Source organism: Eurytemora carolleeae, unplaced genomic scaffold, assembly GCF_000591075.1.
Source record: "Eurytemora carolleeae unplaced genomic scaffold, Eaff_2.0 scaffold2063, whole genome shotgun sequence".
In the NCBI taxonomy this organism is placed as follows: Eukaryota; Metazoa; Arthropoda; class Copepoda; order Calanoida; family Temoridae; genus Eurytemora; species Eurytemora carolleeae.
Genome location: NW_019397964.1, coordinates 1 through 14,954, shown reverse-complemented (window position 1 = coordinate 14,954; position 14,954 = coordinate 1). Strand labels below are relative to the sequence as shown.

The 14,954-nt window shown below is 34.2% G+C and overlaps 1 protein-coding gene across 2 annotated transcripts; it reads left to right on the top strand.

Moving 5' to 3' along the window:
• The first annotated feature begins 440 nt into the window (after positions 1 to 440).
• On the top strand, positions 441 to 14,946 carry LOC111716472 (uncharacterized). 2 transcript variants are annotated; one of them, XR_002768506.1, is made up of 9 exons: positions 441 to 536; positions 808 to 926; positions 2,047 to 2,098; positions 2,154 to 2,387; positions 4,539 to 4,873; positions 5,632 to 5,724; positions 9,301 to 9,408; positions 9,569 to 9,720; positions 13,683 to 13,766. XR_002768506.1 is itself a non-coding variant. In XM_023491929.1 (9 exons), the coding sequence occupies exons 1-9, from the start codon at positions 463 to 465 to the stop codon at positions 14,118 to 14,120; spliced, it is 1,473 nt and encodes a 490-aa protein (XP_023347697.1). In that variant the 5' UTR covers positions 441 to 462; the 3' UTR covers positions 14,121 to 14,946. The 2 variants fall into 2 exon arrangements, 1 of the variants encoding a protein (XP_023347697.1); XM_023491929.1 differs by lacking the exon at positions 9,569 to 9,720 and adding an exon at positions 9,762 to 9,781 and having other exon boundaries at positions 13,683 to 14,946.
• Positions 14,947 to 14,954: the final 8 nt, after the last annotated feature.

Sequence of the window (14,954 nt, the reverse complement as noted above, 5' to 3'; positions counted from 1 at the left end):
GAAACATAAAGCTTCAGTCTTTACCCCCTTTAATTACTTCTATTAAATTTGACCTTGCTTCACAAACACAAACTGGTTGAACTGACAAAAAGGTATAAGTTAGTTGGTGAGGTAAAAGCAAAAGCCAAGGCGTTTGGACACTTTAAGTTGAAGTTGTCATAAATTTGTTGACTAAGGTAGTAAATATACATGAAAATGTACATGTAAATATACATGTAAATGTTCATGTAAATGTACATGTAAATTTACATGTAAATATACATGTAAATGTACATGTAAATATACATGTAAATATACATGTAAATGTACATGTAAATGTACATGTAAATATACATGTAAATGTTCATGTAAATATACATGTAAATGTACATGTACTTGTAAATATACATATAAATGTACATGTACATGTAAATTAACCAATAAATACCAATTTCAGATGTTGAGAACTTGACAGGAATATAAATGAACCAGACAAGTATGCATCTGGAAGAAGAAATGTTAATGTTAATAGATATTTGCACTTTGCAAGCTAATGGGTAAGCAGTAAGCTGCAGTCATTCCTTTATGAAACACAGTTTTATTAAGACGTTTGCAAGATAGCTTTTAAATTTTAAATTTTAATTAAAATTAAATATTAAATTTTAAATTGATATCAAAAAGAAACTTTGCATGAAGTTAACTCACAGAATTTTTCTTAACAGTTAAAGATTTTGGAAGTATAGAAACAAAAATAATTTGAACTAATATTACATTAAAATTTGAAAGGTTAATTAAAATCTAATTGTTGGATAAAATGTTCTTTTTTAGATCAGCTCCATGGTTTATTGGTCACAACAACACTGTAAACAATTGTACTGTAGAGTTCATGAAAAACACTTGGTTCCAGAGTATGTTCCTTACCAACATGTTCTGTATTATAGCAATAGGTAAATCCCAGAGGGCGGAAACGTCATGTGTGTGTGTCTGCACCTATAGAGTGTGTGTAAGGTTACCGTACCAAAGGTGTGTACTGTAGGTTTTGTACAGTATGTATGAATCTTGGTATTTGTACAGTCTAGGAGAGTACATTTGTTCAAATAGATTCTAGTACAATAGATGGCAACGTAGAATTTGTATACTCTCAGTACAGTTGTATTCTGTCGTCACAAGTGTCAATTCAGTTTTAGTGTCCGACAAAATCATCAATAATAGTGATAATTTTAGAATAAAGTGCTTTTCTTACAATAAAATAAGTGCAATTTTATGTGTTCTTTAGTTTCTGTTTTTACACTTTTTTATTTAATCTTGGAAAACATGTCAACTAATGTGAGAAAATTTCGCTTTCCTTGTTATATTTGACACTTGTGACGTCATGTATAATTGGTTAATTTCTCTGTTGCCACCTATTGTACTTGATAATCTATTTGCATTTGTTTATCGTTAATTGTTTACTTAAAAATAAGTTTAAAATGCATGTAATATATTATTTAAGTCAACACTATACAGCCAAACTTTCATGCAAAGAATATAACTTGATTAAAGATTACAATAAATATAGTCGTTATTCAATTATAATTGACAACATTGTTCTTCAATTTCCTTGACTGTAATCATGTTGTGTGTCTATACCAAAAGAGTGTGTGTTAGGTTACCGTACTGGTCTGCGACTAGCTTTCTCATGCCAGACCAGCGCCATTTCCTTTCCCTTTATTCCTATTCTGGTAAATCCCACGAGGCATTACCTTTAGACCTAAGCATATCCACTATACTTAACTTCTTAACTTACTTCGGACCTACGCCACATCTGCTAATACTATACAACACTTACAACCTACTAGCCTGTCCTACCTGCACTCGACCCTCTAGCATGTTCTAGCTTCAGTGCTTGACCCAGAAATTGTTTTAACCTAACCTAACCCTAACCCTTGTTCTGATTTTGCTGTAGGTCGAAAAGTAAGGCGGTCAGAAGTTCAGTAGAGAGGATATTGCGTAACAAAAATGTAACTTTACCATTACAAATATCACCACATGTAATATGTGAATACCATTAGACTTGTATTTGTATAGGAGGCATTGGAAATCTGTTGCTGATTGTATCTGTGATTTATGTATTTTTTAGGTAAGCACATCTGATCTTAAATGTTTTCATTTTGATAAGATAGAATTTATTCTAGATATCCTGCCACCAGATGTAAATATCCTTGGTTGAAGAACCCTTTAACTATTCTTATCCTTCACCTCTCCTTCTGTGATTTCCTCTACTGTATCTTCGGTCTACCATTTCTCATGCTACCTACAATATACGGCTACTTTCCTCTCTCTAAAAGTGTGTGTCATAATACAGCTCTGTTCAGAAATTTGAACGCCTTCGCTGAATTCTCAACCATTGCAGTAATTGCATTACTCAGGTAGCAAACAATAAAAAATCTTTGGTTTAATGGGAGTGACCGGCTATGTAAGGTATAATGTAGCGGGAAAATGATCGGTTGATCTTTCCTGCGATCAGGGGGGATCATGCCCCCCCTCCACCCCTTGTACAGACTTAACTGTTTTAGTTGTGTTTATGTGATAAGTCTAACAAGCCAAACAAGATCTATAAATAACAGAAGCGACGCCTTTGTTCCGTTATTCCGGAGGGCCAGGTGCAGGGGAGGCGGCCGGCCAGCCAGGGGAGCTAGGGTTAAGATCTAGGCTAGGGTGGAGTGAAGCCTCGGGGAAAAGGAGTTAGTTGTGAATCAACCCGTTTGATGAGAGGTTACCCTGAAGATCCACCTCAATCTGATTATTATTCATTTACATCGATCGTATAGTATTTTCTCATTTATTCATGTTTGTATAAAATAATAATAATAAATTGTAAAACCGTCTCGCTGAAAATTTGATAATATGACAACAAGATCTTTAGATGAAAGAGTGAGAGAACATATTGGTTACATTAGAAATCTCCATACAAACCAGCCTACAGGAGAACATTTTAACCTTCCTGGACATGAACTCTACCATCTAAAAGTTAGCGTTCTAGAGAAGGTTTGGGACCACGGAAGAAGTTTACTTGAAGTACGAGAATCTAAATACAGCAGAGATTTTATGACTGAACTCAGAGGAATGAACAGAAAAAAAATAGTGTTATTTAATTGTTAACTGTAATTCAGTATGTTTTTAAAAAAAGAGTTTTTTATGTCCAATTCTTTAAAAGGTTTTAAATACCCCTCCTTAAACAAGCAGTCCCCCCCCCTCCCCCGACTCACGCAAAAGTTCGTTAATTAGATCGACCCCCACCCCAACTCTATATTCACACATCTACACAGTTTGTTTTTAATCTTTGTGAAGAAACAATCTCAAGGAATAATAATTGTCATAAAACATTTTTTTAGAAAGTGAATATTTGCAAATTATCTATTTTCCATCTCATAATCTGAGTTCTTTTCCTTTATGTCCATTTGACAGCCCAAATTTTTATTTTGAATAATCTTTTTGTTTGTTTATCTTCTTGTGATTTTTACATTTTTTTTATTTTTTTATCGATTTTGATGGTCATTATATCGTTAGAACTGACTAGGGTCAACCCAGACCGAAATATATTTTCAATAAATGTGGAACTAACATCTACTTTTTTACTCTACAGAGGTTTGGTCCATCGCCTTGAATTTTTAGCATATACTAGAATAAGTTGAACAGAGTATGTAGTGTTGTGGAAAACTTCTTTCGGATTCATTTGAGACATATTAAACTTTTAAAAGATCTGTAAATCCTGAGTTTGAGCGCAAATTCGACGTTCAAAACTCCTACTTTTGGGGTGGATACGTTTTCAGAATTAGTTTTTTTTTTTAATTATTAAATAACGACGACATAAAATGTAAAAAAGTTCTACAATAAACTACAGACGTCATGTATAGGAACATGTTGAGAAAATAAAGATTAATCTTATCATCGAAAATAAGTAATCTTGTTTAATTATTAGTTTCTATTTTCTCATTATTCACAAAGATTTTCGCAGATTTTCTAAAATTATTATTGAAAAGACGAAATTTGAAGAATTTAAAGAGATCTGCAAATAAATTCAAAAAAGATAAGAAATTCAATATGATAATGAAAACAAAATAATCGATTTTAGCATTGATTTATTGACAAATTTCTTTTGAGAAATATGTTCCTAACCATCTAAATAGATTACTGTATAATTTTTACTTTACTTTTCGATGTCGTTATTTAATAATTAAAAAAAAACTAATTCTGAAAACGTATCCAACCCCTAAGTAGGAGTTTTGAACGTCGAATTTGCGCTCAAACTCAGGATTTACAGATCTTTAAAAAGTTTTATATGTGTCAAATAAATCCGATAGAAGTTTTCCACAACACTGCATACTCAGTTCAACTACCTTACATAGCCGGTCACTCCCTGTAAGATAAGGAGCAGCACACATTTATGAAAGAATTTTTTCAGAAACAGAAGTTTTAATGATTAAAAAACTTTTAAGGGTGATCGGTTTTAGCTTGTTTTAAGATAAATTGTGTTACTATATCATCTAAAGAATAGGTTTCTAAAAATTTAATTTCAGGTTAAAAGGATTGGTAACAGAATGGAGAACATCCTCTCGCCAAAGAGATTGTTTACTGGCCCCCTGTAAAATGGTTTTCTTCTGCTGTTTTACATGGTTTTTAGCCTTCATCCTCCTCTCCCCCACCATATTTGAAACAAAATTTGATTTCGGACAATTTGGATACAATGATATTGGAATCTGTAATGTTGCTCCTGGAGCTTCCTCCGTGGAACATTCTCTGACAGGATTCACGTTCTCTGTAGGATTCCTAGTTCCCTGTGTTTTAATAAATATCTCCTATATAACCATCTTCTGTCTCCTCAAACATAGATCAAATCAAACTACCATTCTAGGGAACATTTCAAAATATTTCAGGCATTTGCCATTTTATGTTGCCCCTTAAAATTCCAAAACAAAGAGAGGGGGATCGAATTTTTTAGATCCAGAAAAATAATTTCTTTGGGATGCCTGCGTAGAGACTTGCAGTTGGTGGGGTATTAAATGTAAGACATGTGGCCGCAGCGCTCGGCCACCTAGCCTGTCCTAGCCGCAGCACTTGGCCCAGAAAGTGTCCTAACTGAACCTAACCCGTGGCCGTAGCGCTCGGCCCAGAAAGTGTCTTAACCTAACCTAACCCTAAATAAATACTAATTTAATTAAATTACTAAATAATGCTAATCCCCCCTCTTTCTGTTTTGGAATTTTACGGGGCATGTGCCCGCAACAGAAAATGGCAAATCCCAATATTTCAATGTAAAGATAAATCTCTTGATTATAATTTCTGAATATTTTTACTGCTACTTTAAAAATGTTCAAAAATTCAGTATAAAAGGGCAAGCTAGAAACAATGCCGGGCAAGTTTTTATGTTTTTCAATCCATTTTCCAATTAAACGTTCAGTTTTAGGTGATAACTTTTGGTAGTTTACGGAAATTACCGCAAATCTTCGAAAACAGAAGCATCCGTTAGTCATTTTAAAATAGAATTTTCATACCCATTGTCTTCAACCTTTGTTTTAACAGGTCTATTCTACGGTTTTTATAGTTGAACAAAAGTTTACCGGAATTTTGGTGAGCCTGCTCGAATGTTGAATTATTTTTGGAATGTTACAGACAGGCAGAGAATCGTTATGGATAAAGTCTCCAAATTGTTATTCATCATATGTATTAGCTATGTTCTATTCTGTGGACAACTTGCACCAATAAGTAAGGTTAACTAGCTCCATTAGGTAGGATAGACAACTAGTTCCATTAGGTAGGGTAGACAACTGGATCCATTAGGTAGGGTAGACAACTAGCTCCATTAGGTAGGCTAGACAACTAGCACCAATAGGAAGGGTAGACAACTAGCTCCATTAGGTAAGGTAGACAACTAGCTCCATTAGGTAGGGTAGACAACTAGCTCCATTAGGTAGTGTAGACAACTAGCTCCATTAGGTAGGATAGACAACTAGTTCCATTAGGTAGGGTAGACAACTAGCTCCATTAGGTAGGCTAGACAACTAGCTCCATTAGGAAGGGTAGACAACTAGCTCCATTAGGTAAGGTAGACAACTAGCTTCATTAGGTATGGTTAACAACTAGCTCCATTAGGTAGGGTAGACAACTAGCTCCATTAGGTAGGGTAGACAACTAGCTCCATTAGGTAGGCAAGACAACTAGCTCCATTAGGTAGGGTAGACAACTAGCTCCATTAGGTAGGCTAGACAATTAGCTCCAATAGGTATGCTAGACAACTAGCTCCATTAGGTAGGCTAGACAACTAACTCCATTAGTTAGGCAAGACAATTAGTACCAATAGGTAGGCTAGACAATTAGCACCAATAGGTAGGCTAGACATCAACCTCTAACAGGTAGGCTAGACAACTAGCACCAATAGGTAGGCTAGACAATTAGCACCAATAGGTAGACTAGACAATTAGCACCAACAGGTAGGCTAGACAACTAGCTCCATTAGGTAGGCAAGACAATTAGTACCAATGGGTAGGCTAGACAATTAGCACCAATAGGTAGGCTAGACATCAACCTCTAACAGGTAGGCTAGACAACTAGCACCAATAGGTAGGCTAGAAAACTAGCACCGATAGGTAGGCTAGACAACTAGCTCCATTAGGTAGGCAAGACAATTAGTACCAATGGGTAGGCAAGACAACTAGCTCCATTAGGTAGGCTAGACAATTAGCTTCATTAGGTAGGCAAGACAACTAGCTCCATTAGGTAGGCAAGACAACTAGCTCCATTAGGAAGGTTAGACAACTAGCACCAACAGGTAGGCAAGACAATTAGTACCATTAGGTAGGCTAGACAACTAGCTCCATTAGGTAGGCAAGAAAACTAGCCCAAATAGGTAGGCTAGACAACTAGCACCAACAGGTAGGCTAGACAACTAGCACCAATAGGTAGGCTAGACATTTAGCACCAATAGGTAGACTAGACAATTAGCACCAATAGGTTGGCTAGACAATTAGCACCAATAGGAAGGCTAGACAATTAGCATCAATAGGTAGGCTAGACAACTAGCACCAATAGGTAGGCTAGACAACTAGCTCCATTAGGTAGGCAAGACAATTAGTACCAATGGGTAGGCAAGACAAATAGCTCCATTAGGTAGGCTAGACAATTAGCTCCATTAGGTAGGCAAGACAACTAGCTCCATTAGGTAGGCAAGACAACTAGCACCAACAGGTAGGCAAGACAATTAGTACCATTAGGTAGGCTAGCCAACTAGCTCCATTAGGTAGGCAAGAAAACTAGCACAAATAGGTAGGCTAGACAATTAGCACCAATAGGTAGACTAGACAATTAGCACCAATAGGTTGGCTAGACAATTAGCACCAATAGGAAGGCTAGACAATTAGCATCAATAGGTAGACTAGAAAATTAGCACCAATAGGTAGGCTAGACAATTAGCACCAATAGGAAGGCTAGACAATTAGCACCAATAGGTAGACTAGACAATTAGCACCAACAGGTAGGCTAGACAACTAGCACCAATAGGTAGGCTAGACAATTAGCACCAATAGGTAGACTAGACAATTAGCACCAACAGGTAGGCTAGACAACTAGCACCAATAGGTAGGCAAGACAACTAGCTCCATTAGGTAGGCAAGACAATTAGTACCAATGGGTAGGTAAGACATCTAGCTCCATTTGGTAGGTAAGACAATTAGCTCCATTAGGTAGGTAAGACAACTAGCTCCATTAGGTAGGTTAAACAACTAGAACCAATAGGAAGGCTAGACAATTAGAACCAATAGTAATTTCCCTTTTTGTTTACCCTTTTTAAGCACAACGCAATAAATAGGTTTTTTGATTTTATTTTGCTTCAATGGAAAGTAGACTTAAATTTAAGTGAATCTTAATTTCAAAAGTCTGATTAAAGGGACTGTAAAGGAAAAATGAAATGGGGTATAGGCTGAAACCTAAGCATTTTAGGAGTTGATCAAAACCCTTGCGAGTTCTATCTGATATTCCTGTTTTGAGAAATTGATAAAAAAAAAACTGTGTCAAATATATTAAAAATTGGTGTATACCAAATTTTGTATAAAATTTGTATGTTTAAACAGATAATATTCAGCAAATACGCAACCAATCTGAAAACAGATAATATTCAGCAAATACGCAACCAATCTGAAAACAGATAATATTCAGCAAATACGCAACCAATCTGAAAACAATTATATCCCAGAGGAGCCTAAGTAACTTAGGTTTGCTCCTATTTTTATTTGATTTTAATAATTTTTCATTTTTGATGTATATAATTGATAATATAATTATTATGTCCGTATCATATTACCAGAGTTCTGGTCACGTGATACAGACACATTTATTATATTGTAGAAGCAATAATTTGAGTCTATATGAAAGTTAAGAATGCTCAAGAATTATGAGGAACAGGAAAACCGGAGTCCATATCAATTATATCTATTAAAAATGAAAAATGAAAATTATAATAGGAGCAAACTTAGGCTTCTCTGGGATATTGTCGTTTTCAGATTGGTTGCGTAGTTCCTGAATATGATTTGTATAAACCTACTACTATTTTTATACAAATTTGGTTTTTTTATCAACCTCTCGAGACAGGAACATCACATAGAACTCGCAAGGGTTTCAATCAACTCCTGTAGCTTAGATTTCAGCCTATACCCCCTTTCATTTATCCTTTACAGTCCCTTTAATACACCCCCTTTCATTTATCCTTTACAGTCCCTTTAAGAATACAAAGGAAAATAGATTACTTCCAATTGTGGGTTTAGTTAAAGTGACTTCTCTTTAGTGTAAATTATTGTGACTGGTGTGAGCTCAATAGCTCGAATTAGGGATAGTTTCATTGATACCCGGAGCTAAATTCAGATTGGATAGTTTCAGTTTAAGTAACCCCTTTAGTCCTCATACGGACCCGGAGCTAATATGGATTGTAAGTAGTCTGGTCTTTAAACAGGACAACGTATTAGTTCTTTTGTATATAGCTATAGTTCGTACAGAAGTGGGGCAGATGATAAATTGCCACTTGTATAACGTGGAGAAATATTTGTCTTTAGAAAACATGCTTTTAAAGCATGTTTGAACGCGTGGAAATCCAAAGCCACCGTTGTCCCAGATTCTAGTTCAATTTCATGCCAATCGGCATGGGGTCGGAAGAAATTTGTTCATTTTTTACTTGTAAATACGTTTTTTTCCTATACTCTGTAAATTTACTCACATCAGCTTTCAGGTTTTAGATTTCCTTCATTTTATACCATCTCTAAATGGTAATATTATCATTTATTTCTGTTTGTTTAGAATGGGCAGATAGAATTATGAAGGGACCTGAAATGGCTTACACCAAAGCTGCTGTGACCCTAGGCTCTTACTCTTGGTATTGGTGGAACTACACAATACATTTTCTAGGTTTATATTCATATCTTTGGTATATTGCACCATAGTTTCATGCAGTAGAAGTAATTATTACCTTTTACTGATAGCACCGATTGAATATTTATATCTCTAATTGGATAATGAGATAGATAGAAATATAGATGTTACCGCCATACAATTTCTATTGGTTTAGAATAAACAACAAACACATGACTGAACCCTGATTGGATCAGGCGCTAATGGACTCGGCATACAGGTCTGATTGCTGAAAGAATCTTTCCCTGCATTCCCTTACTGGCCTAGTCTGACTTGCTTCCTCACTTCCTGGTCTAAATCAGTAAATTGGTAAAAAAGTATAAAATGAAAGTTATGAATATAATTTTTAGTTTTCTCATTTTTCTTCAAGGTAAATCAATCTTTTTTTTAAAGGGAGTGACCGGCAATGTATGGTAAATGAAATGAGAATGCAGTTTTGTGAAGAAATATTTTAGGATTCATTTGAGACCAATCAGTCGTTTTTTTGGTGCATATTTGTTCAGAAAGAGTGCAAATTCAATTTTTATAATCCCCCTTTCTTTGTCCATTCTGGAGAAAGGATTTTGAGAATCGGGTTTTTAAATACTATTCAATAACAACGACGAAAACAGAAACAGAAATTTGTCAATAAATCAATGTTAGGATCAATTATTTCCTTTTCATCATTATTAAAGTTCTTATTCTTTACAAATTTGTTCGCAGATTTCTTCAAATTCTTCAAATCTCGTCTTTTCAATAAAAATTGCAGAAAATCTACAGAAAAGTTTTGTGAACAATGAGACAGTACAGAAACTAATAATTGAATACGTTTAGTTATTTCTGATGATAGGAGTTAATTTTTATTTTCTCAATCTGTTTTTGAACAACTTATTTGTTTACTGTAGAATTTTTTTTACAGTTTTTTAAAAAACCGATTCACAAAATCATCCCTCCAAAATCAAATGATTCAAAAAAAATACTCTACAATACTAAATTCAACTACCATACATTGCCGGTCACTCCCTTCAATATTTGAAAAAATATAATTCTATACCTTTAACACAAAAATAAACCTGTTTTCTATACAAAAATAGCAAAATTTAATTATGTGGCAAATTTTGGTGTACAGTGAATCCCATATATATGAATACATGGCAAGAGTTTTCATAATGTCGTATTACATATTTAAGATCAAATGCCGCGGAAAAATGAGTTTAATATTAATATATTAATTGCATTCATATTTCAGGGGTATCAATTTACTTCGAATTAAAATGAAAAGTAGTTCAGTGGAGTACGAGGGGGCCGTGCCCCCCTCCGCCCCCCTACCCGTGCCCCCCTGAGAGGCTGAGGGGGGCACCCATGGGAGAAGTCTCTTTTAATTTTACATCTGCTTGCATGTTCCTTCCTCAGGCTAGGCAATATACATTCTGCATTACATTGCATTGTACTCACCCAGGGGCTTACGAGGGGGGGGCGAGCCCCCGGCCCCCCTTTCGCGTGCCCTCCCTTCCTCAGGCAATCTACATTCTGCATTGCATTGCATTGCACTCACCCCAACTAAAAGATTAAGAATAAAATAAAATATATTCTGATTCACAACAATACCCTTCAAAGCTATGTCTGATCAAGTATTGCATTAAATATTAATGTTTCCCATTTTGAAAACTGAATATTTTTTTGTTGTAGTTTCTCTACAAAAGTGACTCGCGTATTTCTTGCTTCAGAAACATTAGAGAAATGAAGGTTTCAAACGTACATCGGAAATGGAGGGACGATCTCACGAGGGGAGGAAGGCCAACCACATCAATCTCTAGTCCGAACCACATTTTCATCATTTTCTCGTCCGAACCACATCGAAATCCTCGTCCTTTCAATATTATTTTTTTTAAGTGTCCGATCCTTGAAAATAAATACATTTTTTAAAAATATGGCGACGTTAGGGCATAAACCATGACTAGAATAAAGTTTTCCAAGGATTTTGAGATGTTGGAATCTTCAAATCCACGAGAATGATGTCAAACATTATTTAGGTTAAAAATTGAATCTCTTCTGCCTTCGAAATGGATAACTTTTACAAATAAAAATTTATACCAAAGAATTCGCATGAACATGGTCTTTAATCTTTCCATTTCAACCCATACAAAATAATCATTGATTTCTGATTTATTTACAAATAAGGTATGTTGTCCCCACTAAGAGATCACTACTGCCTGCCGCATGCTTAAAATTATAGAAAAAATAATGTTCAATTTATATTATTCAAATCATTTGCTACAATTAATTGGTCACAACCCTATGAATTCAAACAGTATTTAATCATATAAAAATTGTAAGTCATATTTCTAACCCAAATTCAGCTGAAATATTACAAAAAGTTGTTTACATCGAGTTTGAGAATGTTTTGCGGCATTTCCGCGAAAGAAAGGGCTCTAGATACAGACGCTTTTTTGTAGAACATCGTTTATGGAGCATTTTCATTTTTACACAAATCTAAAATTTAATTGGGAAAATTTGATATTTCATCTATGCCCTAACGTCGCCATATTTTTAAAAAATGTATTTATTTTCAAGGATCGGACACTTAAAAAAAATAATATTAAAAGGACGAGTATTTCGATGTGGTTCGGATGAGAAAATGATGAGAATGTGGTTCGGACTAGAGATTGATGTGGTTGGCCTTCCTCCCCTCATCTCACTCTTGCCCTAAACTAAAAAAGTTTCATTAAAAAATACTTTAATCAATACTGCCTTCAGTGTAAATATATATTTGATATCATAATTTAAAATGCGATATGTGTATAATTAATCCTATGAAAATAAGATAATTTTTTAGAAACGTTTCCATCTATATTTTTCATCCCTTGAAGCTTACACCACAGTATTAAAAGGGATTGCCTGATTTTTTGCCCCCCCCCCCTCTTAAGAAAATTACATAAATAATTTATTATAACGCTTGTAATATGGAAGTGTGTATATGATCGAATAGTTTACATAGTTAAAAAGGGTATCAATATTTTTTTCAAAAAAGGGGTTTTTCAGGGAGGGCACAAAATCAGGCAATCCCTCACAAAATGTGCCCCCCCCCCCCTACACAAATGCTCTCCTACGCCCCTGAAGAAGTTTCTTAAGAATCATTAAAAAACTTATGACGGTCTATGTATTCGTATATCTGGGATTCACTGTATACATTTCTGAAAGAAAATTTTCTTTCTTCACGGCCAGCAGAGCCTGGATGAAGCATAACTTTTCTAACTTTTGATTTTAAAACAAAAATTATTTAACAAAACTATGCGAATCAACGAATTCGGATTATTTTCTTTCATGAAAACCTTTCAAGCGAAAGTTTCCAATTAAACATATAACGTAGTTTTTGTTGCTGGCTGCTAGAAAGTATTTGAATTAATACTAGAAACGAATAAATTTCGGTTTTTATGCCATCCTCGTTTTGCGTAAAAATGTTAAATGCCTTGAATTAGCCTCCAATGGGATTAATATTCATTACAGATCTGTCTATAGATATACAGCCACAGAGAATAGAATATTTATTAGAGTGGAATTTACTATAAAAAAGTGTAAAACGGCCATTTTGTTGTATTGTTTCCATACTGCATGTGTATTGTGTACTTCACATAATTGCGCTATATAACCTTTTGGGCCCTGGAACATCATTTAATATTAAAAGAAAACCAAATTATGAAATAGGCTGCAGGTTTCATAATTGACCAATAATCATTTTACATAGACTCTATGCCTTTCACTTTACAAACGATGATTTTCCGCTATAACTATAAATAAAATGATGTTTTTTATTCCCCTAATTCATTATAAAGTTTATTTAACAGCTTTAAAAATTCGAAATTGAAATGAATAGTCTAGGGAACATACTGTATTAATGCACTCTACTGCATATAATTTGTGAACATTTATATGATTTGTACACTTTGAACTCCCTTTCCAGCTGAGAGGGACTGAGAAAATTCATACCGAGGGAGTGTTTAAATTCCACTCTAATATATATATTCTAATCTCTTTGATTAAAATCATTTATTTGTTATGGAACACTTAAATGCTTGCTTGGTTGTTTCCAGAGATATTTAAAATCGATAGGGTTTATTTTTTTACGACCATGAAGGAAGGTTTATGACTGGTTTAATTGTTAAAAAATCCCCTAAAGAAAACATTAGAATCGGCGAATCTCTTTTTTATGTACTCAGACAAAGAACTGGAATTAAAGTAAAATTTTAAAGGCAAACTGTTAAAAAACCTATAGTTAATTTAAATATGTTCAGGATGTCCAGAAGATCTACTCCATATTTCTGAAAGATCTATTCTATGGACTATTTTTCTGGTTGCGGCCAAGGGGTCAGCATACCAATGTATTAACTGGAGTCAGCAATCAGGGATTTCAAGTGAACAACATTCTCATATTCGGACAACATGAAATCATAAATTCAGTTTCTGTTCATGAAAACAGTATTTGTATCATCAGATCAGAAGGAGGGGGCGAATCATCAACTCAAAAAGTGGAATGTATAAATGAACTAATGGTTGGAGGATCGTATAACCAACTTGAGAAATTAAACGCGGGTAAACTGTTATTTATGTACACCAGTAAAACGTACAGTACACCGTGCACTCCGGGTTTAATTAAACAATCAAAAAAAGAGAATGTTCAAACGATGATAAGACAAGCCAAAATAAATCTTGCGCGAAGTTATACTTTTTAATTTGCTCGAAAGAACTTAAATGGAGTGTCTGGCTAGAATGCAGTATTGTAGTTGAACTGAGAATGTAGTATTGTAGAGAACTTTTCAGAAATCTTTTGAGATCTATAAGAAGTTGAGTAGCTCTTCAAAATCGATTTTAAAAATTCTCTTTGACACCCAGACACTAAGAGACCAAAAATGTAAATTCATGCTGCTGTGATTTTTTTAAATTATTTGTTTATTTGTAAAGATTCTTCTTTTAAATGGCATTGTTAGGCTACTTGTGCACTGTTTATTAGATTTGAGCTGGAACACTTTGATGTGAGCTAAGCGCAGTTTTTTTTATTTATAAATTTCAAACTCTGAATTATTTGTAGATATTACGAGATATAACAAAGATATGCTTTAAATATTATTAAATAAATTTTTTTCTGAATTAAAATTTGTACATCATGACCTTCTAGAGCTGTACAGTCGTTTTATCATATATTATTATCCAAAAATGTTTACTGTAAAAACTGTATTAAAATAGCATTTTTTTTGGCGTCTAAAATTACAAGAAATCCATGTCCGACCAACAATAAAAAAGATATCCATGTTTTTCTGCTGGAAAATTGGTAATTCATAATTGAAGTTTCTCTACAAAGGTGATATGCGGGTTTCTGCCACAGAAACAATGGAAGAATATGTTAGAATAAAACATTTACAAAAAAGATATCTTTCATTATTGTAAACCGGTCATGCCGCAAATAAATTTGAAAATACAACCACAGTACTTTTCAATTTGATTTCCATGTAAAATATATAAAATATGTAAAATATGTATAATTATACAGAAGTGAACATTAAGGTCCT